The following is a 25,976-nucleotide window of genomic DNA, read 5'->3' as shown; positions in this document are numbered from 1 at the left end:
CTGGGAATTTAGCCTAGGTGGCTGGCTCCAAGTTATCACTACCTCCTTGTCATGGAGGTATCAGAGGCTTTATTTTCCCTTTGGCTAAAGGCAGTTAATAACACAGCTGACTGCTCCAATTAGGAGTTGAATTGAGGATGAACTGTGTGTAGCAAATGGTGCTAAGTTTCCTTCTCGAGGACAAATTCTTGGCAACATGTATTTCAGGGCTTGCATCTGCCTACCTATGTAAAGGGGTGACATTTTCTGGGGCTATAAACGGAATTGTCGGCCGGACGCGGTGGCTCACACCTTCAATCCCATCCCTTTGGGAAGCCAAGGCGGGAGGGTCACTTGAGCCCAGGAGTTTGAGACCAGTCTGGGCAACATATGGAGACTTCCTGTCTACTTAAAAAAAGAAAAGAAAAAAAGAAACATTGCAATTCTGTATCCAGAAGTCCCAGAGTCTACCATTGATTTCCTCAGCAGTTTCTCCAGGCTGTCTCAGAATTTACTGGCATAGATCCAGGAGCAGATCAAAATTCTGCCCAGGTCTTAGCCCACCTTTGTCTCGGCTCTCTTACTGACTATCCAAACTCAAGTTAGGCAAAAAGTGGTAGAGGTCGGGTGCAGTGGCTCACGCCTGTAATCCCAGCACTCTGGGAGGCCGAGGCGGGCGGATTACCTGAGGTCAAGAGTTTGAGACCAGCCTGGCGAACATGGTGAAACCTCGTCTGTACTACAAATACAAAATCAGCCGGACGTGGTGGCACGCGCCTGTAATCCCAGCTACTTGGGAGACTGAGGCAGGAGCATCGCTTGAACCCGGGAGGCGGAGGTTGCAGTGAGCCGAGATTGCGCCACTGCACTCCAGCCCGGGCGATAGAGCAAGACTCTGTCTCAAAAAAGAAAAAACAAAAAAAAAAAACCAGTACATAAATATCAATCAACCAGTCAAGTACATTCCCAGAGATAGAAAGGAGATGGGGGACACTATCTTCCTTGATATTTACCTTTTGAGTTGGTGGCTTCAAGGCCCTCAAGGGTAAACCTTCCTAGGTTGTAAAACTGGCAAGAGGCTTATTTAGCTGTTAATATGACTCACGTAGGCCAGGCGTGGCGGCTGACACCCGTAATTTCAGCATTTTGGGGGGCCGAGGCGGAAGGATCGCTTGGGCCCAGGAGTTTGAGGCCAGCCTGGGCAACATAGGAAGACACCGTCTCTATCAAAACAAAACAAAACAAAACAAAACAAAACAAAATTAAAATTAGCCAGTTAGCCTTGTGTGGTAACGCACACCTGTGGTTCCAGCTAGGAGGCAGGCTGAGGCCGGAGGACTGCCTGAACCCAGGAGTTCGAGGCTGCAGAGTAAGCCAGGATAACGCCACTGCACCCCAGCCTGGGTGACAGAGAGAGACCCTGTCTCAAAAAGCAGAGACTCACGCCTCAAAGGAAGGGGAAACGTCTCTTTTCGTTATGGCACCAGGGGCACATGTTTTTTCTTTTTTGAGGCAGGCTCTTGTCACTCGGGTGGGAGTGCAGTGGCACCATCACTGCTCACTGCAGCCTCCTCCTGCCTTTTGTTTTGTTTTGGTTTGGTTTGGTTTGGTTTAATTTAGAGACGAGGTCTCTCGCTGTGTTGCCCAGGCTGGTCTCCAACTCCTGGGCTCAAGAAGTGATCCTCTCGCCTCGGCCTCCCAAAGTGCTGGGATTACAGGCGTGAGCCACCGTGCCCGGCCAACATTTTTCTTTCCTTCTTCCAGTTCTGTATTTACTTTTTTTTTTTTTTTTTTTTTTTTGAGACAGAGTCTCGCTCTGTCACCCAGGCTGGCTGGAGTGGTACAAGTGGCATGATCTCGGCTCACTGCAACCTCTCCGACTCCTGGGTTCAAGCGATTCTCCTGCCTCAGCTTCCCGAGTAGCTGGGATTACAGGCACGCACCACCACGCCCGGCTAATTTTTGTAGTTTTAGTAGAGACAGGATTTTGCCATGTTGGTCAAGCTGGTCTCGAACTCCTGACCTCAGGTGATCTGCCTACCTGGGCCTCCCAAAGTGCTGGGATTACAAGGCGTGAGCCACGGCGCCTAGCCTGTATTTACCCTTCTATTACACATATCCCGGGGGTGCTGAGGTCTGAGAAGGCTTGGACATAAGGGTCTTAAGATAGCAAAATGGCAACATTATAATTGAAGGAAAGGTCCATGTCAGGATGGTGGCCCTGAACATCAGAGTGTCTTGTTTCCTCCTGGGAACATGTACAGAGGCTGTCAGGAGACTCTAAAAGTATTCATGAAAAGCCTCCCTCCTTCCCTCCCTCCCTTCCTCCCTCCCTTCCTTCTTTCCTTCCTTTTTTTTTTTTTTTTTTTTTTTTTTTTTTTTTTTTTTTTTTTGACGGAGTCTTGCTCTGTCGCCCAGGCTGGAGTGCAGTGGCGCCATCTCGGCTCAGTGCAACCTCCGCCTCCCGGGTTTAAGCAATTCTCCTGCCTCGGCCTCTCGAGCAGCTGGAATTACAGGCACGAGCCACGACGCCCAGCTAATTTTTTGTATTTTCACCATGTTGCCCGGGTTGGTCTCCAACTCCTGGCGTCAAGTGATCCGCTCGTCTCGGCCTCTCAAAGTGCTGGGTTTAGAGGCGAGTCACCGCGCCCGGCCCATGAAAAGCCTTTCTACATGGCTTTTCTGACCAGTCTTGCGTGGTCTCCCAAGGCCATTAGCGAGGACCCAAACGGTTCTTGAGGGCCACAATTGTAGTCCGGCCTTCACTGTCACGCATGACACGTCTGCTTCTCTTTGGGAGTGGGATGAGTCAGTTCTAGTCCTTCCAGAAGATCCTGCTGCCTACAAGCCCAGCACCTGCCTGGGTGGGATCAGCAGCTCCCGCGGAGTCGATCTCCCCCTAGGTGGGGACGCGGGGAAGTCAACCCTGACGGGTCCTTTCTAAAGATACTTGCCTGTACCAGGATTAATTGCCCATACATACTCTGTCGTTTCCGCTAGCGGTTAACAGATCCTGGGACATTTTCCTTACGGGCCTAGTCCACGCCGGAGAAAGCTGTTCTGGCTTTTTCCTGTACACACCCCAAACTTGCAGGAAAAACGCGGCTTTGACCTGGAAAAGCAAGAGATGGCAACGTTTTCAGCTAACCCGTTGCCAAAGGCTCTTCCGCGGGCGGGGATAGAGAAACTACAGCAGTCTTCTGGCCAAAAAAACAAAACACAAAAAAACACCACCTGCTCCCGCCTGTTTTTTCAACCTCTTGAATACCAGGGGAAAGCGCGAACGCAGTCCCCCACTACCACAAATTATGCAGTCGAGTTTCCCACATTTGGGGAAATCGCAGGGGTCAGCACATCCGGAGTGCAATGGATAAGCCTCGCCCTGGGAAAACCACCTTCGTGATCATGGTATCTCCCCTGCCAGGTAAGTATGAGATGTTCTTCCCGCTTCCTCTCACACTCTCGTGCCCACCACTCTCTAACACACGGTCACTTCTCTCATGCGGCCCCAGACGCCTCACCCTCTCCAGTCCCCTTACTCCACCCTCGCTGCTAGGGAAAGTCACACCGGCAGCACTTGGAAATCCGCACGGGACGTGGGGTTCCAGACCGAACGTGACCGGCAGCCTCCGCGCGCCGTGCTCATCTGCATACGCCACGCCCCCGCTGGGGGACGTCCCCGGCGCTCCGGTCTCTCCAGCTGCCTGCCCGGGGACCTACTGAGGGACAGGCCTGGGTGTCTCGGGGCTGGGTGGGCGCAAGTGGGGGCGCGGCCGGGAGTCTGGGACCTGAAAGGGAGCCCTGAGAGGACGAGAGAGAGAGACACCGAGACACAGAGAGAGAGACAGACACACAGAGAGAGAGAGAGACAGTGAGAGAGAGAGAGAGAGAAGAAGAGGGCGAGAGGGAGAGAGCGAGAAGAAGAAGAGGGGGAAAGAGAGAGAGAGAAAGAGAAGAGAAGAGGGGGAGAGAGGAGGAGAGAGGGAGAGAGAGAGAGAGGAGGGAGGGGAGAGAGAGAAAGAGCTTGCGGCCCCACCGCCCAGTCCCCGAGGGACCTAGCGTCTGGGCCGGGCGGGGCTCGGGTTTGGGCTCACCTTCCTCTCAGCAAAAAGCAAGTTTCGGCCCCTTCTCTTCTCGCCAGCCCAACAGAAGTCTTCCCCACAGGACACAACTATTATGAGGTTCCCCTCCTCCCCCCGGTTAAACATTAAGCACTAAGATTTCCCCAAGCAGCTTGACAGAACATCGTTTTCCTTGAGCATCTTCCCTGGTAGGCCTGTCAGAAATGGCTGCAACTAACAGGAGAACCTAAAGGAGAGGGGCCGGGTGGAGTCGGAGGAGAATCAAGCCTCTTACTTTGAAGGAAAAAAAATCAGGACAAAGTACAAAGTTGTCCACTATGCAAACCGTGCGTGCACTGGTCGAGTTAAGTGTATAACGCTGGACAACAGACCGTGTTTAAACACTTGGGAAAATCTGTAAATACACTGTTGTTATTATTATATTATTATTATTGTTGTTGTTGTTGTTGTTGTTGTTGTTTTGTTGTTGTTGTTGTTGTTTGAGACGGAGTTTCGCTCTTGTTGTCCAGGCTGGAGTGCAATGGCGCGATTTCATCTCACCGCAACCTCCGCCTCCCGGGTTCAAGCGATTCTCCTGCCTCAGCCTCCCGAGTAGCTGGGATTACAGGCATGCGCCACCACGCCCGGCTAATTTCGTATTTTTAGTAGAGACGGGGTTTCTCCATGTTGGTAGGCTGGTCTCGAACTCCCGACCTCAGGTGATTTGCCCACTCTCAGCCTCTCGAAGTGTTGGGATTACAGGCGTGAACCACCATGCCCGGCCACTGTTATGTTTTATAGTCAATTCACCCGATCTGAGATATTCTAGGTAATCTGTTCAACCTTCATTTTATGCTCAGATGGTGAGCCGTCCTCGATTTTTTTTTTGAGACGGAATCTCGCTCAGCCGCCCAGGCTGGAGTGCAGTGGCGCGATCTCCCCGGGTTCAAGCGATTCTCCCGTCTCAGCCTCCCGAGTAGCTGGGATTACAGGCACCCGCCATCATGCCCGGCTAATTTTTTTATTTTAGCAGACCAGGCTGGTCTTGAACTCCTGACCTCAGGTGATCCGCTCGCTTCGGCCTCCCAGAGCGACCGCGCCCGGCCGATTTTTTTGGACAGTAACCCGAGAACTTTCTTCTTTACTACTTCTCCCATTGAGAAGTAGAGTCCAATTCCCCTCTCCTTGGATCTGGTTTGGCCTTATGCACAACGGCATTTGGCAGAAGCCATGTCCAGGGGCTCCCGAGCCTGGGTGGGAGGCATCCTTACAGCTCCAAAGGCATCTGGGTCTCCGGGAATCGTCTGGGAGGTTTGCGCCGTCATGGAAGAAGGCTGACTACGCAGGCTGCCCTGTCGTGAGGAAGCCCGAGGCTTTGTGGAGAGAAATACATGGAAACAGTTTCAGTCCCCAACCGAGACCCTAGGCATCAGGGAGCAGAACATCAAAACTGTGGATTTGGGGATAGAAATGCATGATCATTGTTGTTGCAAAGCCCTTACGTTTTGAGGGTGGTCTTTTCGGGAAGCAATAGAGAAATGGAACGGGGAGACGGACAGTGAGCAGACAAGTAATATGCAGCAGAAGGGGGAAAAACGTGGACCACGGGATAGAGAAGAGGGCGTGGAGAGAAAAGGCTGCGGTTGAGGGCTTAACATGTTAGACAGGGGGGTCACGGAAAGCCTCCCTGCTTCTCTCTGTTTGCTCCAAACTCTTGCTTCTCTTTGCTTGCTCAGCATCAGCGCATAGAATCCCCAAAGGTCACCCCACGATGGCAGCCTCAGCTCCAGTTTACGTGTCCTGTTACAAGTCCTAGGACCACAACCAACTCTCTAGACTTGTTTGCTTTTCTTCTAATGTAATACACACACACACACACACACACACTTTTGAGACGGAGTCTCGCTCTGTCACCAGGCTGGAGTGCGGTAGCACGATCTCAGCTCACTGCAACCTCCGCCTCCCGGGTTCAAGTGATTCTCCCGCCTCAGCCTCCCGAGTAACTGGGACTACAGGCGCCCGCCACCAAGCCCGGCTAATTTTTTGTTATTTTTAGTAGAGACCGGGTTTCACCCTGTTACCCAGGATGGTCTTGATCTCACGACCTCGTGATCCGCCCCCCTTGGCCTCCCAAAGTGCTGGGATTATAGGCGTGAGCCACTGCTGGCAGCCAAAAAGTTGTTTTAAAATTTTTTTAGCGATAGGATCTCGCTTAGTTGCCCAGGCTGGTCTTGAACTCCTGGGCTCAAGCAATCTTCCCACTTTGGACCCCCAAAGTGCTGGGATTACAGGGGTAAGCCACCGCACCCAACCTCAATCTTCTTGTGATCTGTTATGTTGACAGCCAAGACAGCTATTTAGTGGTTGATGGGTGGACGGTGTATACAGCATGGACACACTGGACAGAGGCGTGACTCAATGTTCCAGGTAGGACGGCAACAGATTTCATCACGCTGCTCAGAACAACATAAAATTTAAAACATAAATCGTTTCTGCAGTTTTTCATTTAATGTTTTCAGATTTCAGGTAACTGCTGTAACTTGAAGAAAAGTGAAACTGCAGAAAAGGCAGGACCACTGGACTGCTGCTTTCATTCTACGCCCACGTTTTAGAGTGCATTCCCACAATAAGCACTCTAACAATGTAAACCAGGGGCCGAGGGATGCACCTTCCACTCTACTTCCTTCCCCAGAAAAGATCACCTTGGTACAGAATAGCAAATGGGTAAGTGAAACACTGTATAGCTTTTGGCCCTATACTTAGTATTTCTTAACATTTACACAGCGTTTTCACATTTCCAAAGCACAGTACCAACGTTTATTAATCCTCACAACACCCCTGTGAGGTAGGTCAATATGTCCTTTAGAGTAGAAAACTGAGGCAGAGGTCAAGCAAACCTGCCCTGGGCCACAGAGCAGCAGATGAAGGGGCTAGACCTGGATCCAGAAGCTAGGGCTCTTGGTCCTGCCTTCATCCACTGGTGGACATCACATGGGCTTATTTTTACCAGTGAAGGTTATGTGAAGGACAAAACGCACTCAGCCAGCAACGGAAAATCAGCAGTTCAAACAGCACTGGGGAACACGTCAGTTAAAGAGACGAAACACTGATCAGCTCATGAATGAGACAAGAGAACATGCTGCTGAGGAAGTGTGGAATCATCACGACCGGGGACTAGACCAAGAATGGGCGCTCAGGAGGGTTCAGGAAAATGTAAACAAACTAGGAACCCATCCAAGGGGTGACAGGCCCAAATCCCTATGGGTCTCCAAATGGTAGAAAAATTAGAAAACGATAGTGGAAAAATCCAACCACGCAACCTAACTTTAAACTAGGAATGACAGTAATGTTCATTCACATTAGAAAGGCCGACAGTGTTTGTAATATAACTACTGGCGACAGTATCCTATTTGTATGCCAACTTTCATCTCAAGTATTCTACTTTTCTTTCCCCACAGACAAACAAGTGTTGTTCTTTACAGCAGACCTCTTTCCCTCTACATACCAATCTATCCACTCGCATAACTACTAAGTGGCTCACTGGTATATGTCTCATGCTTAATTGGCTGAGCTAGGCGTGGAATCCTGGAAACCACAACAGACTGTACTTTGCTCCTGTATTTCAGGAATAACTGTCGCTAACCTGCCTCTGTCCGATTCCACCTTCTATGAAGTACACACAGAGGAGCAGTTCATTCTTTTGTAAAGGGATTGGTGGACTTTGTTCGAGATGCCATTTCAAAAGAAACGAGAAAAAAGAAAAACTAAGACCTGCACTGTAAAGCATTATATAGGAGTAGATTTATTACAGCTACTTCACATTTTAGAGAGTGCTACGGTGTCTCAGTAGGAGGCAGGAACCCGAGTTCCTCGTTCAGAAACAGGGTTGGAAACAGTCTCCCGATGGAGATCAAGTGGCTGTCATCTGCCTGGTCTCCTCAAGTATCGAGTGGGATCAGTTGAGGGCTGAGCAAAAGTGGGGACTGGGAAGATGACGAGAAAATATAACTTTTCGGTAGATTGTCGAGGCCAAAGTCAGACTGAGGAGTGAACAGTGTGAAGGAGCGGTTGAGAGCCTCACGGTGTGGAAGGCATAAGGGTTAGAGGCGAGGTTGGCGAGATGCGGGTGCTGGTGTCTGAGGACCTATTGGATTTCGGGCCGTGTGTCCCTCAGCGTCTAGATTCCTGCTTCGTAGGTGATGAGACACTGCATGTAGCGTGTTCCCCTCAGAGACTACCACTTACGAGAGTGCCCATCATTATTTTTGGTGGCAAGGTAGCTGCTATTTTCCTGTAAGCAGAAGCCGCGGAAGAAAATGGTGGGATTAAGACCCGCCCCCGTCTCCGCCCCTTTTCGCTCCTGCTCCGCCCCTTCCCCGCCTTCTACGTGCCCCCCTTGCTTTGGTCGGTCTGCGCAGGCGCGCAAGGGGGACTCGGAAGTTCAGACGGAAGTGGCGTCAGGGGAGCTTTAGGGACTGGACCGGCAGTGTAAACAGAGACGCTGCAAATCGCTTGTGGATGGTGTAGGCCGCTGCAGGCCACCATGAACCGGCTTCCGGATGATTACGACCCCTACGCGGTTGAAGAGCCTAGCGACGAGGATCCGGCTTTAAGCAGGTGGGCCCCTGCCCCACCCTGGCCCCCGAGGATTTGGGTCGAGGCCTGGCTTTGATCGCCTCACTCGTTGCGCCTGCCGAGCCTATGCAGACCCTGGCGGCTCGGGAGCCTGTCGTGCCTCACTGTCACTTGTGCGAGGCTAAAGGGCTTTCCTGATGGGGTCGCGCAGCCCCGGGGGGGGGCGGGGCCGATGTCTCCTGTAGGAAGAGGGATATTCCGGAATCACGGGGGATCGCGTGTAAATCTTCAAAAGCAATGAGATCGAAACCTACCTCTACAGCTTAGTAGCAGAGTGACGGAAGGCAAGTCACTTATCCTCGATTACTCACCTGTAAAATTGAACTATAATAACGTATAGTTGTATAACCTATATAGCACAGTGTAACACACTACGTTTGTTGTGAGGCTCACAGGACTTAATGTGAAGTGTCCATCTTGAAGACTAAACTGCCATAAACAGAAATAAGGGAATGTTGAATAGCCTTTTTTTTTTTTAACGGGGACTGTTTTATGCTTGCTCTGAGCAACAGTGGGAAATCGGCCGGGCGCGGTGGCTCAAGCCTGTAATCCCAGCACTTTGGGAGGCCGAGATGGGCGGATCACAAGGTCAGGAGATCGAGACCATCCTGGCTAACATGGTGAAACCCCGTCTCTACTAAAAATACAAAAAACTAGCCGGGCGAGGTGGCGGGCGCCTGTAGTCCCAGCTACTCGGGAGGCTGAGGCAGGAGAATGGCGTAAACCCGGGAAGCGGAGCTTGCAGTGAGCTGAGATCCAGCCACTGCACTCCAGCCTGGGCGACAGAGCGAGACTCCGTCTCAAAAAAGAAAAAACAAAAAAACAAAAAACAGTGGGAAATCATAAGGTCCTTGTCTTCCAGAGGCTTATAGTATAATAAGGGTAATAAGATAAAGTACGGGCCGGGCGCGGTGGCTCACGCCTGTAATCCCAGCACTTTGGGAGGCCGAGGCGGGCGGATCACAAGGTCAGGAGATCGAGACCATCCTGGCTGACACTGTGAAACCCCGTCTCTACTAAAAATGCAAAAAATTAGCCGGGCGAGGCGGCGGGCGCCTGTAGTCCCAGCTACTCGGGAGGCTGAGGCAGGAGAATGGCGTGAACCCGGGAGGCGGAGCTTGCAGTGAGCCGAGATCGCGCCACTGCACTCCAGCCTGGGCGACTAAGTGAGACTCTGTCTCAAAAAAAAAAAAAAAAAAAAAAGATAAAGTACGTATATCTTGGCAGTGCGTTGTAGAAAATATTGACCTGAGATAGTCACAGAAGAAGGTTCGTGGTATTTCCAGAAGGGAGGTCTTTATTCTACCAGGGAAACTTGAAGCTATTTTGCCAAGAGATTTCCACACAAATTTAGTTATTTCTTAAGCTGTCAGCAAATCCTATTGTTAAACTTTAAAACATTCATTCTGTCCAAAGACGCTTTCTGTAAAGCTGTGCTTTCATTAACAACGTTGGCCAGGTGTGGTGGCCCATGCCTGTAATCCCAGGACTTTGGGAGGCTAAGGCGGGAGAATCTCTTGAGCCTAGTAGTAAAGGAACAGCCTGGGCAACATAGTGAGACCTCATTTCTTAAAAAAAGAAAAAAAATATCAAAAGAACAATGTTTCCTCATATTGTCATGGGGAGACATTGGATGCATGGGAAATCAGACTGCTGTTAAGATTTCTTTTGTGGGGAGTGAGGATGAATACCAGGATTCCCTACGAAAAAGAGTTTCAGTTAATGGGTCCTGTCTGTGAAAGGAGATATATATATGTCTTATTTATTTATTTATTTTGAGACAGAGTCTCACTCTGTCAGCCAGGCTGGAGTGCAGTGGCGTGATCTTGGTTCACTGTAGCCTCCACCTCCTGGGTTCCAGCAATTCTCCTGTCTCAGCCTCCTGGGTAGCTGGGATTACAGGCACGAGCTACCACGCCCGGCTTATTTTTTGTATTTTTAGTAGAGACGGAGTTTCACCATGTTGGCCAGGCCGGTCTCGAACTCCTGACCTTAGGCGATCCGCCCACCTCAGGCTCCCAAAGTGCTAGGATTACAAGGATGGGCCACTGAGCCCAGCCTGTTGTATCATTTCTTTAAGGAAGCTTTATAATCCTGTGACAGTTGCCACTGGTAAGGTAACTGTAAAGATAAATATTATAAAAACATAACAGTGTTATCAGACAATATTGCCTGTTGAAGGCTCTGAGCCAAATGGTTATTATTTTAAAAAGGGAGATTAGTGTTAGAGAGGTGTCTGTCAGGATTTAATTTTACACTATTTATAAGCTAATACATTGTAGCCTGTTACTGTTTCACGGTAGCTGACCGAAGACATGAGACTCCTGGGTCAAAGATAAGACTACACATAGCACAGCAAGCAGCATGAGCATCATGTTTGTGTGGCTTGCTCTTGCTTGTCAACCCTACAGGTATTATGCTGATGGTCCTAGAAGAATGCTGCACATTCAGTGGGTTGGCATCGTGGCTAAAGAATACTTGAGCTTGGAGAATCCACCTCTTTCATGGCAGACAGTAAATACACCTGCTCTTTGTCCTGGAAGGAGACATTATCTCATTCCTCAAGGTTGTTTGTTGCAAACACAATCCTGAGAAATGGCTGGAGTGAACAGTGGTCAGAACCTTGCATTCTTGGCATACTTAACTTGCATATCCAGTGTCCATGATTTATTATTGCCTTTCCCAGTAGTGCTGAAAACTGAGACTTTGGTTGAAATAATCAAAAGAATTGAAGAAAATTTGTAGAAAAAATAACTCTCGCTTTGTGATTCAGTTTTTTAAAATTAAACATTTTATTTTGAAGTTTTTGTAGATTCACATTCAGTTATAAGAAATAATACAGGTCTGGTGCAGTGGCTCACACCTGTAATCCCAGCACTTTGGGAGGCCAAGGCAGGAGAATCACTTGAACTCAAGAGTTCAAGATCAGCCTGAGCAACATGATGAAATCATGTCTCTACCAAAAATACAAAATATTAGCTGGGTATGGGGGTGCATATCTGTGGTGAGGGTGGGAGGGTGAGGCAGTTGGTTGGCTTGAGCCTGGGAGGCAGAGGTTTCAGTGAGCCAAGATGGCACCATTGCACTCCAGCCTGGGCAACACAGTGAGACCCCCATCTCAGAAAAAAAAATAATAATAATAATAATACAGAGAGATCCTGTGTACCCTTTCTCCAGTTTCCTCCAGTGTTAACATACTACAAAACTATAGTGCAGTATCACAACCAGGATATCTATCTATTTATAGATCTATCTATGTATTTTTTGAGACGGATTCTGAATCCTGAGGCAGGAGAATTGCTTGAACCCAGGAGGTGGAGGTTGCAGTGAGCAGAAATCATGCCACTGTACTACAGCGTGGGTGACAAGAGCGAGACTCTATCTCAAAAAAAAGAAAAAAAAAAAAAAGAAAAAGAAAAAAAAAACCCAGTCTGGGCAACATGGCAAAACCCCATTTCTACAAAAATTAAAAAAAAAAAGACTGGGAATGGTGGCATGTGCCTGTAGTTCCAGCTACTGGGGAAGCTGAGGTGGGAGGATTGCTTGAACCGGGGAGGTGGAGGTTGCAGTGAACTGAGATCATGCGACTGCACTCCAGCTTGGGTGACAGAGTAAGATGCCATCTCCAAAAAAAAAAAAAAAAAAAAGATTGGAAATATGCAGAACTGGCCTATTAAGTGAGAATAGCTATATGTAATATATAAGTATATCAAATGCAACCATGTAATACTTACAATTGTTGTTGAACAGTGAGATGCTGGGAGTTTTAAATTATTTTAATTTTTAAATATTCATATTCTTTTGGATTTAAATATATACTAGCTCTGAGGATGAAGTGGATGTGCTTTTACATGGAACTCCTGACCAAAAACGAAAACTCATCAGAGAATGTCTTACTGGAGAAAGTGAATCATCTAGTGAAGATGAATTTGAAAAGGAAATGGAAGCTGAATTAAATTCTACCATGAAAACAATGGAGGACAAGTTATCCTCTCTGGGAACTGGTAAACTTTTGGTTCAATTTTATATATATTTTTGTAAGCTCTATAAGGGCAGGAACCTTATTTGTGCTCTTCTGTGTCCCCAGCACTTTCAATAGGTGCTCAATATATATTTATTGAATGAAGGAGTAAATGTATTTGGCAGTCTGAGCTAGAGTCTTCTTTTTCTCATTTAAAAAAGTTATTGATTTATTTATTACTTTAGGTTCAATGTCTCATTCTGTCACCCAGGCTGGAGTGCACTGGCATGATCATAGCTCACTGTAGCCTAAAACTCCTGGGCTCAAATGATCCTGCCACCTCTGCTTCTTGAATAACTGAGATTACAGGCATGTACCACTGTGCCCAGCTAATTAAAAAAAAAAATTTGGCACGGGCGCGGTGACTCACACCTGTAATCCCAGCACTTTGGGAGGCCGAGGCGGGTGGATCACGAGGTCAGGAGATTGAGACCATTCTGGCTAACACAGTGAAACCCCGTCTCTACTAAAAATACAAAAAATCAGCCGGACATGGTGGCGGGCGCCTGTAGTCCCAGCTACTCGGGAGGCTGAGGCAGGAGAATGGCGTGAACCCAGGAGGCGGAGCTTGCAGTGAGCTGCACTCCAAAAAATACATAGATAGATCTATAAATAGATAGATATCCTGGTTGTGATACTATTAGCTGGGTATGGGGGTGCATATCTGTGGTGAGGGTGGGAGGGTGAGGCAGTTGGTTGGCTTGAGCCTGGGAGGCAGAGGTTTCAGTGAGCCAAGATGGCACCATTGCACTCCAGCCTGGGCAACACAGTGAGACCCCCATCTCAGAAAAAAAAATAATAATAATAATAATACAGAGAGATCCTGTGTAGGGCCACTGCACTCCAGCCTGAGAGACAGGGAGACTCCGCCTCAAAATAAAATAAAATAAAATAAAATAATTTGTAGCGACTGGGTGCAGTGGCTCACACCTGGAATCCCAGCACTTTGGGAGGCCCAGGTGGATGGATCACCTGAGGTCAGGAGTTCGAGATGAGTCTGGCCAACATGGCGAAACCCCGTCTCTACTAAAAATACAAAATTTAGTTGGGTGTGGTGGCACGCACCTATAGTCCCAGCTACTCGGGAGGCCAAGGCAGGAGAATGGCTTGAACCCGGAAGGCAGAGGTTGCAGTGAGCGGAGATTGTGGCACTACACTCCAGCGAGGGCGAGGGAGTGAGACTCCATCTCAAAAAAAAAAAAAAAAAAAAGAGGCTGGGCTTGGTGGCTCACGCTTGTAATCCTGGCACTTTGGGAGGCCGAGGCGGGTGAATCACGAGGTGAGGAGTTCGAGACCATCCTGGCCAACACAGTGAAACACACCTCTACTAAAAATATAAAAATTAGCTGCGCGTGGTGGTGTGCACCTGTAATCCCAGCTACTCAGGAGGCTGAGGCAGGAGAATCGTTTGAACCCAGGAGGCAGAGGTTGCAGTGAGCTGAGATTGTGCCATTGCTCTCCAGCCTGGGCGACAGAGCTAGACTCCATCTAAAAAATAAAATAAAATAAAATAAAATAAATAAATTGTAGAGACAGGGTCTCACTATGTTGCCCAGGCTGGTCTTAAACTCTTGGCTCAAGTGATCTTCCTGCACTGGCCTGCCAAAGTGCTGGGATTACAGGTGTAAGCTACTGTGCCTGGCCTGGAGTTTTCTTTGATGACTGTCTTGTGTTCTTGGAAAGAGATTAGTTAATACTGTTTACTTGCATAATTTTGTTTTGCAGTTTTTACCCTAGAGTTAAAAGACACACAAACTTACAGAAGTATTTTTAGGGTTAGATGGCACTAAAATGTGTCAGATTTCATTATGTATCATCACAGATTCCTGTTTCATTTAGTGAGTAATGAAGCATACTTCATTTTGATACTTGGTCTTTATGTAAAATTTACCTGACCTGAAAACTGGTTTGTGAAAGTAGGACTCGCCGGGCGCGGTGGCTCACGCCTGTAATCCCAGCACTTTGGGAGGCCGAGGCGGGCGGATCACAAGGTCAGGAGATCGAGACCACGGTGAAACCCCGTCTCTACTAAAAATACAAAAAAAAATTAGCCGGGCGCGGTTGTGGGCGCCTGTAGTCCCAGCTACTCGGGAGGCTGAGGCAGGAGAATGGCGTGAACCCGGGAGGCAGAGCTTGCAGTGAGCCGAGATCGCGCCACTGCACTCCAGCCTGGGCGACAGAGCGAGACTCCGTCTCAAAAAAAAAAAAAAAAAAAAAAAGAAAGTAGGACTCTTTGACTGGGTGCAGTGGCTCATGCCTGTAATCCCAGCACTTTGGGAAGCTGAGTTGGGTGGATCACGAGGTAAGGAGCTCAAGACCAGCCTGGCCAATATGGTGAAACCCCGTCTCTACTATAAATACAAAAAATTAGCCAGGTGCGATGGCAGGTGCCTATAATCCCAGCTACTCAGGAGGGTGAGGCAGGGGAATCACTTGAACCCGGGTGGCAGAGGTTGCAGTGAGCCAAGATCGTGCTATTGCACTCCAGCCTGGGCAACACAGTGAGACTCAGTCTCAAAAAAAAAAGGAAGTAGGACTCGTCAGCATTGATTTCCATGTTGATATGCTATGTATTAGCTGGAAAGATCTGAAAGCATATAAAAATATAATAAAAACTAAAGCTGATGCTAACTAAGGAATTAGGGATATGGGCATATGATGACGTAAGTATAGGTAATGTCATGGCCCTGGGCACAACTGAGGAGAAGAATGTGTCCTTGACTCATTCCTCCTGACTTCCTGTAGGGTTTTTACCCTTTTTCTCCTAATGTTTCTTAGAACAAAATGTTTGTTCTATGTTCTGCATAGTATATTGCATGACTGAAAGGTAGAGATATGTGTGCTGGTAGCCTGAAAATATGGCTATTTTATTTAATGAGATTTGTAGGAAGGGAGAGAGAAGAATTTTCTGAAGATTTGGAACATTTTAAGGAGGGCCAGTTCTCTGTAACTGTATAGGGCATAGACATCGAGTAAGTCACTGATGTGAAAATATTTCACCATCAAATGAGATTGTGAATGAGTTGATATTGCTTTGAGGTGATGGAAGAATATATGGAGTTTTTCACCTTGTGAATTATGTATGATTTAGTCTGTAAACTTTACTTCTGGTTTGAATAGGATCTTCCTCAGGAAATGGAAAAGTTGCCACAGCTCCTACAAGGTACTACGATGATATATATTTTGATTCTGATTCTGAGGATGAAGACAAAGCAGGTAAGTAGCCTATTTACCAGGTTAAGCAGTTATATTTTATAAAAAAGGGTTTACCTAACAATTATTGGATGTAAGGATTTCCCTCTGAGTTTGGTCTTTTAAGAAATTACGGAGGCCGGGCGCGGTGGCTCAAGCCTGTAATCCCAGCACTTTGGGAGGCCGAGACGGGCGGATCACGAGGTCAGGAGATCGAGACCATCCTGGCTAACACAATGAAACCCCGTCTCCACTAAAAATACAAAAAAATTAGCCGGGCGTGGTGGCGGCGCCTGTAGTCCCAGCTACTCGGGAGGCTGAGGCGGGAGAATGGCGGGAACCCGGGAGGCGGAGCTTGCAGTGAGCCGAGATCGCGCCACTGCACTCCAGCCTGGGCGACAGAGCGAGACTCCGCCTCAAAAAAAAAAAAAAAAAAAAAAAAAAAAAGAAATTACGGCTGGGCATGGTGGTTCACGCCTGTAATTGCAGCACTTTGGGAGGCTGATGCAGGCAGATCACCTGAGGTTGGGAGTTTAAGACCAGCCTGGCCAACTTGGTAAAACCCTGTCTGTACTAAAAATACAAAAATAAGCCGGGCATGGTGGTGCACGCCTGTAGTCCTAGCTACTTGGGAGGCTGAGACGGGAGAATCACTTGAACCCGGGAGGCAGAGGTTGCAGTGAGCCGAGATTGCACCACTGCACTCCAGCTTGGGCAACAGAGTGATACTGTCTCAAAAAAAAAAAAAAAAAAAAAAGTAAATTGGATGCCGTTTATGTGAAAACAAAAGCAGGATTGATTAATAAGAAAAACTGGGGGCCAGGCATGGTGGCTTAATGCTTGTAATCCCAGCACTTTGGGAGGCAGATGTAGGCAGATTGCCTGAGGTCAGGAGTTTGAGACCAGTCTGGTCAACATGGTGAAACCCCATCTCTACTAAAAATACAAAAAAATTAGCTGGGCTTGGTGGCGTGCACCTGTAATCCTGGCTACTTGGGAGGATGAGACAGGAATTGCTTGAACCAGGGAGGTAGAGGTTGTAGTGAGCTGAGATTGCACCACTGCACTCCAGCCTGGGCAACAGAGCAAGACTCCGTCTCAAAAAAAAAAAAAAAGCTGGGGATGCAAGCATGTGAGGACATGGCACCAACAGTGGTGCTACTTGGGTGTACCTAGGAAGTAAGAGAGAGTGTGTCCCAACTCAATACCTCCCCTCCTCGGGGCTCTTGCCCCCTCTTCCTTTAGGTTCCCTATAGCAGCAGTATTTGTTTTCATGCCTGCAAATAGTTTCTATGTTTTCATCCTCCTGCAGATTTTTTTTTTTTTTTTTTTTTTTTTGAGACGGAGTCTAGCTCTGTCGCCCAGGCTGGAGTGCAGTGGCCAGATCTCAGCTCACTGCAAGCTCCGCTTCCCGGGTTTACGCCATTCTCCTGGCTCAGCCTCCCGAGTAGCTGGGACTACAGGCGCCTGCCACCTCGCCCGGCTAGTTTTTTGTATTTTTTAGTAGAGACAGGGTTTCACCATGTTAACCAGGATGGTCTCGATCTGCTGACCTTGTGATCCGCCCGTCTCGGCCTCCCAAAGTACTAGGATTACAGGCTTGAGCCACCGCGCCCGGCCATTTTTTTTTTTTTTTTGAAACGGAGTCTTGCACTGTCACCCAGGCTGAAGTGCAGTGGCCGTATCTCAGCTCACTGCAAGCTCTGCCTCTGGGGTTCACGCCATTCTCCTGCCTCAGCCTCCCGAGTAGCTGGGACTACAGGCACCTGCCACCACTCCCAGCTAATTTTTTGTGCTTTTATCAGAGATGGGGTTTCACTGTGTTAGCCAGGATGGCCTGGATCTCCTGACCTCGTGATCCACCTGCCTTGGACTCCCAACTTTTATTTTTTTTTTTTGAGACGGAGTTTTGGTCTTGTTGCCCAAGCTGGAGTGCAATGGCACCATCTTGGTTCACTGCAACCTCTGCCTCTTGGGTTCAAGCAATTTTCCTGTCTCAGCCTCCCGAGTAGCTGGGATTACAGCCTCCTGCCACCACGCCCGGCTAATTTTTTGTATTTTTAGGAGAAACGGGGTTTCACCATGTTAGCCAGGCTGGTCTCAAACTCCTGACCTCAGGTGATCCACCTGCCTTAGCCTCCCAAAGTGCTGGAATAACTGGTGTGAGCCACCATGCCTGGCCTCCTCTTGCAGAATTTTTCTTAATGCGTTGCTTTTTAATCAGCCTCTGTGTTCTTCAAAATTGAATTTTTATAAAATTTAAGCAAAGTTGAACATAACAAGAGCTAAAACTAATTATTTCAGTAATTACACTGAAATATTCGAGTAACAAATTTCTGTGGTAAACAACAATATTATACTTTTATGCATTATTACTTAAATATTGACCTGCTAGAATGTACGTGTTTGTTTATTTATTTATTTATTTTGAGATTGAGTCTCGCTCTGTCACCCAGGCTGAAGTGCAGTGGTGTGATCTCAGCTCACTGCAAGCTCCTCCTCCCAGGTTCATGCCATTCTCCTGCCTCAGCCTCCCGTGTAGCTGGGACTACAGGCGCCCGCCACCACGACCGGCTAATTTTTTTGTATATTTAGTAGAGACGGGGTTTCATCATGTTAGCCAGAATGGTCTCGATCTCCTGACCTTGTGATCTGCCCGCCTCGGCCTCCGAAGTGCTGGGATTATAGGCGTGAGCCAACCGCGCCCAGCCTTGTTTATTTATTTTTTAGGCAGAGTGCCACTCTGTCACCCAGGCTGGAGTGTGGTGACACAGTCTTCGCTCACTATAGCCTCTGCCTCCTGGGTTCAAGCGATTCTGGTGCCTCAGCCTCCCTGGTAGTTGGGACTACAGGCGCACACTACTGTACCTGGTTACTTTTTGTATTTTTAGAAGAGACAGGGTTTCGCCATGTTGGCCATGGTGGTTTGAAACTCCTGATCTCAGGTTGTCTGCCCACTTTGGCCTCCCAAAGTGCTGGGATTACAGGCATGAGCCAGCACTCCCTGCCTGCTAGAATATATTCAAAAAGTCTAGTGTATGTAGATGGCCATAGTGTTTTTTTTGTTTTTTTTTTTTTTTTTTTTTTTTTTGTAGAGATGGGGTCTTGCTTTGTTACTTAGGCTGGTGTCGAATTCCTGGCTTCAAGCGATCCTCCCAAAATGCTGGGATTACAGATGTGAGCCACTGTGTCGGACCTCATACTGTGTTTTTTTTTTTTTCAATTTACTTTTGAAATATTTTTGTTCTAATTTTAGTAGCATTTTATATGTGAGAATGCATGGAGAATTCATACATCAAAAATAATTTATATTCTTGGCTTGTTTTGAGTGGCTCTTTTGAGTTTCTGAATTCTCATTGTTTGAACTTAGTCCTTGAAATACCAGTTTTGGGTAAATAAACAATTTTTGCCTCCTTTGTCATTTTATTGCCTTATTAGTTGGAGAAGAACTTTATTTTTTACATTTTTGTTGAATTTTTTACTTTTTTAGAGATAGGTCTCACTCTGTCACCGAGGCTCCAGCAGTGCAGTGGTGCAATTATAGCTTACTACATCCTCAGACTCCTAGGCTCAAGCCGTCCTCCCAGTTCAGCTTCCCTAGTAGCTAGGACTACAGGTGTGCTAGGACTACAGGTGTGCCTGGCTAATTTTTAATTTTTATTTGTGTAGAGATGGGGTCTCATTATGCTGGCCAGGCTGGTTTTGAACTCCTGGCCTCAAGTGATCCTCTTGTCTCAGCCCCTCAAAGCTCTAGAATTATAGGTGTGAACTACCGCACCCCACCTGGACAAGCACTTGTTTAGATGAAGGGTTTTTTTAACTTTTTTTTTTTGAGACAGAGTTTCGTTTTTGTTGCCCAGGCTGGAGTGCAATGGCACAATCTCGGCTTACCGCAACCTCCACCTCCTGAGTTCAAGTGATTCTCCTGCCTCAGCCTCCTGAGTAGCTGGGATTACAGGCATGCTCCACCATGCCCGGCTAATTTTGTAGTTTTAGTAGAGACAGGGTTTCTTCATGTTGGTCAGGCTGGTCTCAAACTCCCAACCTCAGTTGATCTTCCCCCCTTGGCCTCCCATAGTGCTGGGATTACAGGCATGAGGCACTGCGCCTGGCCTCTGGCCTTTTTTAACTTGTTTTTTTTTTTTTTTTTTTGAGACGGAGTCTGGCTCTGCCGCCCAGGCTGGAGTGCAGTGGCCGGATCTCAGCTCACTGCAAGCTCCGCCTCCCGGGTTCCCGCCATTCTCCTGCCTCAGCCTCCCGAGTAGCTGGGATTACAGGCGCCCGCCACCTCGCCCGGCTAGTTTTTTGTATTTTTTAGTAGAGACGGGGTTTCACCGTGTCAGCCAGGATGGTCTCGATCTCCTGACCTTGTGATCCGCCCGTCTCGGCCTCCCAAAGTGCTGGGATTACAGGCTTGAGCCACCGCGCCCGGCCTTAACTTGTTTTTTTTTTGGAGACAGAGTTTTCGCTCTTTTGCAGAGGTTGGAGTGAAGTGGCACGATTTCAGCTCACTGCAACCTCTGACCCCCTACCCAGATTCAAGCGATTCTCCTGTGTCAGCCTCCCAAGTAGCTAGGATTATAGGTGCCTGCCACCAGGCCTGGCTAATTTTATATTTTATTTTATTTTTTTTCTTTTTTGTTGAGACAGAGTCTCGCTCTTGTCACCCAGGCTGAAGTGCAGTGGCATGATCTCGGCTCACTGCAACCTCTGCCTCCTGGGTTCAAGCAATTTTTCTGCTTCAGGCCTCCAAGTAGCTGGGATTACAGGTGCCCGCTACCATACCCAGCTAATTTTTGTATTTTTAGTAGAGACAGGTTTCACCATGTTGGCCAGGCTGGTCTCAGACTCCTGACCTCAGGTGATCTGCCCGCCTTGGTGTCCCAAAGTGCTGGGATTACAGGCGTGAGCCACCGCCCCTGGCCCTAATTTTGTACTTTTAGTAGAGACAGGGTTTTGCTATGTTGTCCAGGCTGGTCTCGAACTCATGACGTCAGGTGATGCACCCACCTTGGCCTCCCAAAGTGCTAGGATTATAGGTGTGAGCCACTGCGTCCGTCCCTTTTAAAACTTTTTAGGGAAAATAAAAATAAATGTGTAGCTTGGGAAATGAGACTATTCATTTAAAGAAGTGTGAACTTGACACATGATTCTTAGCCATATCCTAACATTTTCAAAATTAGTACAGGTGACCAAGAAAAAAAAGAAGAAACAACACAAGATTCCAACAAATGACGAATTACTGTATGATCCTGAAAAAGATAACAGAGATCAGGCCTGGGTTGATGCACAGAGAAGGGGGTAAGAACTTAATGTTTAGAATCTTTAGGAAAAAATGATTGAAAGATGATTTTTACTACATTCACATTTTGAATATATGTGTATATGTTTACACAAACACATACACACACACAAACAAAAAAGTTTGAGGAAAAAACTGCTCAATAGTTTATTTTGAAAATAACCAGCAAATTTTAGTGAGACAATTTATTTTTAAATTTTAAATTTTATATTTTATTTTATTATTATTATTTTTTGAGACGGAGTCTTGCACTGTCACCTGGGCTGGAGTGTGGTGGCGCGATCTCGACTCACTGCAACCTCTGTCTCCCGGGTTCAAGAGATTTTCCTGCCTCAGCCTCCTGAGTAGTTGGGATTACAGGCGCCCGCCACCGCGCCCAGCTAATTTATTGTATTTTTAGTAGAGACAGGGTTTCACCATGTTGGCCAAGCTGGTCTCAAACCCCTGACCTCGTGATTCACCCACCTCGGCTTCCCAAAGTGCTGGGATTATAGGCGTGAGCCCCTGCACCTGGCCCGACAATTGTTTTATTTTTTAAAAAAACTCGTTGAATTCAGGCTGTGTTAGTCAATCTTTCCTTCAAGAAAAACTGACTTTTTTTTTTCAGATGTCGTTTTAAATTACTTTGAGATTCAGAGTTTATGTGGATGAGCCAGGGTAGTGGCTTATGCCTGTAATCCCAGCCACTTTGGGAGGCTGAGGCAGGTGGATCACCTGAGGTCGGGAGTTTGAGACCAGCCTGGTGAACATGGTGAAACCCTGTCTCTACTAAAAATACAAAAATTAGTGGGGCAATGGTGGTGCACACCTGTAATTCCAGCTACTCAGGAGGCTGAGGCGGGAGAATCGCTCGATCCTGGGAGGTGGAGGTTGCAGTGAGCCGAGATCACGCCACTCCACTCCGGCCTGGACGACAGAGTGAGACCCTGTCTCAAATAATAAAAAGCTTTTGTGGATGAAGAGTGGATTTAGCAAATTGTTCTTTTTAAGTACTTACAAATTTGATTTTTAAAAATTGAGATGAGGCTGGGCATGATGGCTCAAGCCTATAATCCTGGCACTTTGGGAGGCCAAGGCGGGTGGATCACTTGAAGTCAGGAGTTCAAGACCAGCTTGGCCAACATGGCAAAACCCTGTCTCTACTAAAAATACAAAAGTTAGCTGGGTGTGGTGGTGTGCGCCTGTAATCACAGCTACTCTGGAGGCACAAGAATTGCTTGATCCCAGGAGGTAGAGGTTGCAGTGAGCCGATATTGTACCACTGTACTCCAGCCTGGTTGACTGAGTGAGACTGTCTGAAAAAAAAAAAAAAAAAAATTAAGATGAAGCTACTCTAGGTACACTGCTTATGGGGTATCCCTGCTCTGCAAGGAGCAGTTAAAATTTTTTTTTTTGAGATGAAATTCACATAACAACATTGCCCACTTTAAAAGTGAACAATTGGCCGGGTGCGGTGGCTCAAGCCTGTAATCCCAGCACTTTGGGAGGCCGAGACGGGCGGATCACGAGGTCAGGAGATTGAGACTATCCTGGCTAACATGGTGAAACCCCGTCTCTACTAAAAATACAAAAAACTAGCCGGGCGTGGTGGCGGGCGCCTGTAGTCTCAGCTACTTGGGAGGCTGAGGCGGGAGAATGGCGTGAACCCGGGAGGCGGAGCTTGCAGTGAGCCGAGATCACGCCACTGCACCCCAGCCTGGGAGACACAGCGAGACTCCGTCTCAAAAAAAAAAAAAAAAAAAAAAAAAAATTTTTTTTTTAGTGACGAGGTCTAGCCATATTGCCCAACGTGATCTTGAATTCCTGGCCCCAGGTGATCCTCCTGTCTTCACCTCCTGTGCTGGCATTACAGGTGTGAGCCATTGTGCCAGGCCTTTTTTTTTTTTTTTTTTTTGAGATGGACTTTTGCTCTTGTTGCCCAGGCTGGAGTGCAAATGTGAGCTCAGCTCACTGCAACCTCCTCCTCCCAGGTTCAAGCGATTCTTCTGTCTCAGCCTCCTGAGTAGCTGGGATTACAGGCATGTGCCACTGCGCCTGGCTAATTTTGTATTTTTAGTAGAGATGGGGTTTATCCATGTTGGTCAGGCTTGTCTCGAACTCCTGACCTCAGATGATCCGCCCACCTCGGCCTCCCAAAGTTTTGGGATTACAGGCGTGAGCCACTGCACCCAGTCTTCTTTTTTTTAATTTAAAGACAGGGTCTTGCTCTGTTGCCCAGACCGTAGTGCAGTGATGCTATCATACCTCAATGCAGCCCTGAACTCCTGGGCTCAAATGATCCCCCTGCCTCAGTGTCCTGAGTGCATGTTTGTTTTTTTTGTTTCTAATTTAATTTTTAATAGACACGAGGTCTTGCTATGTTGCCTAGGCTGATTGATCTTAAACTCCTGGGCTCAAGCAATCCCCTCCTGCCTTGGCCTCCTTAAGTGCTGGGATTACAGGTGTGAGCCACCATGCCCAGTTTATGCTTATTTATTTTTATTTTCATTTTATTTTTTTAATTTTCTTATAGAGACAGGGTTTCACCATGTTGCTCAGGCTGGTCTCAAACTCATAGGCTCAAGTGGTCTGCCCACCTTGGCCTGGGATTACAGGTGTAATTCCAGCATGGCTCTATGCTTATTTTTGTTTTTGTTTTTTTGGGATGGAGTCTCGCTCTGTCACCCAGGCTGGAGTGCAGTGTCAAAATTTCGGCTCACTGCGACCTCCACCTCCCGGGTTCAAGCAGTTATCTGCCTCAGCCTCCCAAGTAGCTGGGATTCTAGGCACCCGCCACCACGCCCAGTTAATTTTTGTATTTTTAGTAGAGACGGGGTTTCACTGTGTTGGCCAGGATGGTCTCAATCTCTTGACCTCGTGATCCACCCACCTCGGCCTCCCAAAGTGCTGGGATTACAGGCGTGAGCCACCACTCCCAGCCTTGATACATTATTATTAATCAAGGTTCATAATTTAAAAAAATTTCCTTAGTTTTTATGTACTGTTCTTTTTCTGTTTGAGGATCCCATGTAGGATAGTACATTACTTTTAGTTATCATGCCTCCCTAGGCTCTTCTTGACTATGTCAGTTTCTTAGACTTTCCTTGTTTTCAGTGCCCTTAATTACTTTGAGGAGCACTAATCAGGTATGTGTAGGAGGCCCCTCTGTTGGAATTTGTCTGTTGTTTTCTCTCATAATTAGGATGGGATTATGGGTTTTTATGAGTGAGAACATAGAAGTAGAGAGCCATTTTCATCACGTTGTATCAAGAGTACATACTACCAACCTGAGTTTTGTGTGTTGATGTTGACCTTATCACCTTGTTGACCAGCGTTAATGTTCTCTACTGTAAAGTTAGTCTTTACCTGCCTTACCTTACTGTACTCTTTGGAAGGAAGTCACTGTGTCCAACCCAGACTTAAGGACTAGGGAGTTATACTCCACCAATGTGAGGGAAGAGCATCTTTATAGATTATTTAGAATTCTGTGTAGGGATTTGTCTGTTCTCCCCCATTTATTTATCTATTCAGTACATTTATATTAGCATGGACTCGTGGGTATTTATTTTATACTTTGGGTTGTATTCCAATACTGCTTTATTTTGTTGCTCAGTTTGTTTCAGCTTTGGCAGTTGGTGACTCGTTCAGTTGGCTCCTGTTTCCCTTTGTCATAACCACCTCACTGTTTTGTTTTTGTTTTCTTGAACATCTTTTCTGGCACTAAAAGATGCTCCTGGTTCATCTTGTGTTCCTCATTCCTAGAATTAGCCATTTCTCTGAAGAGTACTAGTTCTTTTTATTGGAAAATGACACTAGAAACCAAGATCTGGTTTTAATATGTTTTTCTCCCCACTTTCTTCTTCTGTTCTAGTTACCATGGTTTGGGACTACAGAGGTCATGTCAACAACAGCCTGTTCCAAATAGTGATGCTGTCTTGAATTGTCCTGCCTGCATGACCACACTTTGCCTTGATTGTCAAAGGTAATGGATGAAGGACACACACACACACACATTTTGTTTAAATCAGAAACAGACTTTTTTTTTTTGAAGACAGAGTCTCGCTCTGTTGCCCAGGCCTGAGTGCAGTGGCACAATCTCGCTTCACTGCAGCCTCCGCCCCGTGGGTTCAAGCGAGTCTCCTGCCTCAGCCTCCCAGGTAGCTGGGATTACAGGTGGCCACCACCATGCCTGGCTAGTTTTTGTGTGTGTGTATATCTAGATTTAGATCTATCTATATATGTAGATCTAGATCTAGATCTATATATATATTTTGTTTTGTTTTGTTTTGTTTTTTTGAGATGGAGTCTCACTCTGTCGCCCAGGCTGGAGTGCAGTGGTGCAATCTCGGTTCACTGCAACCTCTGCCGCCCAGGTTCAAGTGATTCTCCTGCCTCAGCCTCCCAAGTAGCTGGGATTACAGGCGCCTGCCACTACACCCGGCTAATTTTTGTAGTTTTAGTACAGACAGGGTTTCACCATCTTGGCCAGACTGATCTTGAACTCCTGACCTTGTGATCCACCCGCCTTGGCCTCCCAAAGTGCTGGGATTACTTAGGTGTGAGCTACCACAGCCAGCCTTATTTTTGTATTTTTAGTAGAGACAGGGTCACACCGTGTTGGCCAGGTTAGTCTCGAACTCCTGACTTCAAGTGATCTGCCCACCTTGGTCTCCCAAAGGGTTGGAATTACAGGCGTGAGCCACTGCGCCCACCCCAGAAACAGATGGGTACTCAGGAATTCTGATAAGGTTCTGTACTTATATTCTTGGTGCTGTGTGATTAATCTTTATACAATTAATTTTGGTTA

At 47.2% G+C, this 25,976-nt stretch overlaps 1 protein-coding gene, 2 long non-coding RNA genes and 1 other non-coding gene across 6 annotated transcripts in view; 2 read left to right on the top strand and 2 right to left on the bottom strand.

The window, feature by feature from the left end:
• Positions 1–3,247: 3,247 nt before the first annotated feature.
• On the bottom strand, positions 3,248–3,411 carry LOC114679853 (U1 spliceosomal RNA). Its single transcript, XR_003731945.1, has one exon. It is a non-coding gene; the product is annotated as a U1 spliceosomal RNA (small nuclear RNA).
• Positions 3,412–8,510: 5,099 nt separating this feature from the next.
• EAPP (E2F associated phosphoprotein) overlaps positions 8,511–25,976 on the top strand; it is a 30,842-nt gene continuing 13,376 nt past the window's right edge. Inside the window, exons 1-5 of one of the 3 annotated variants that reach the window (XM_015143525.3) lie at positions 8,511–8,657; positions 12,498–12,679; positions 15,817–15,912; positions 21,072–21,189; positions 25,041–25,151. In XM_015143525.3, the coding sequence (XP_014999011.1) occupies positions 8,584–8,657; positions 12,498–12,679; positions 15,817–15,912; positions 21,072–21,189; positions 25,041–25,151 (581 nt within the window). In that variant the 5' untranslated portion in view covers positions 8,511–8,583. Of the gene's footprint in view, positions 8,658–12,497; positions 12,680–15,816; positions 15,913–21,071; positions 21,190–25,040; positions 25,280–25,976 lie in introns of all 3 variants that reach the window. The other 2 variants (XR_013396164.1, XM_028851490.2) reach the window with 2 other exon arrangements.
• LOC144330205 (uncharacterized) lies at positions 12,799–13,736 on the top strand. The gene is made up of 2 exons (XR_013396165.1): positions 12,799–13,276; positions 13,513–13,736. It is a non-coding gene; the product is annotated as an uncharacterized LOC144330205 (long non-coding RNA).
• Positions 19,023–20,821, bottom strand: LOC144330210 (uncharacterized). Its single transcript, XR_013396171.1, has 2 exons — positions 20,328–20,821; positions 19,023–20,017 (listed from the first exon to the last, which is right to left on the bottom strand). It is a non-coding gene; the product is annotated as an uncharacterized LOC144330210 (long non-coding RNA).

This window comes from Macaca mulatta, chromosome 7, assembly GCF_049350105.2.
Source record: "Macaca mulatta isolate MMU2019108-1 chromosome 7, T2T-MMU8v2.0, whole genome shotgun sequence".
Classification (NCBI taxonomy): domain Eukaryota; kingdom Metazoa; phylum Chordata; class Mammalia; order Primates; family Cercopithecidae; genus Macaca; species Macaca mulatta.
Note: the sequence above shows the minus strand (reverse complement) of the source record. Positions and strands in the feature narration are given on the sequence as shown.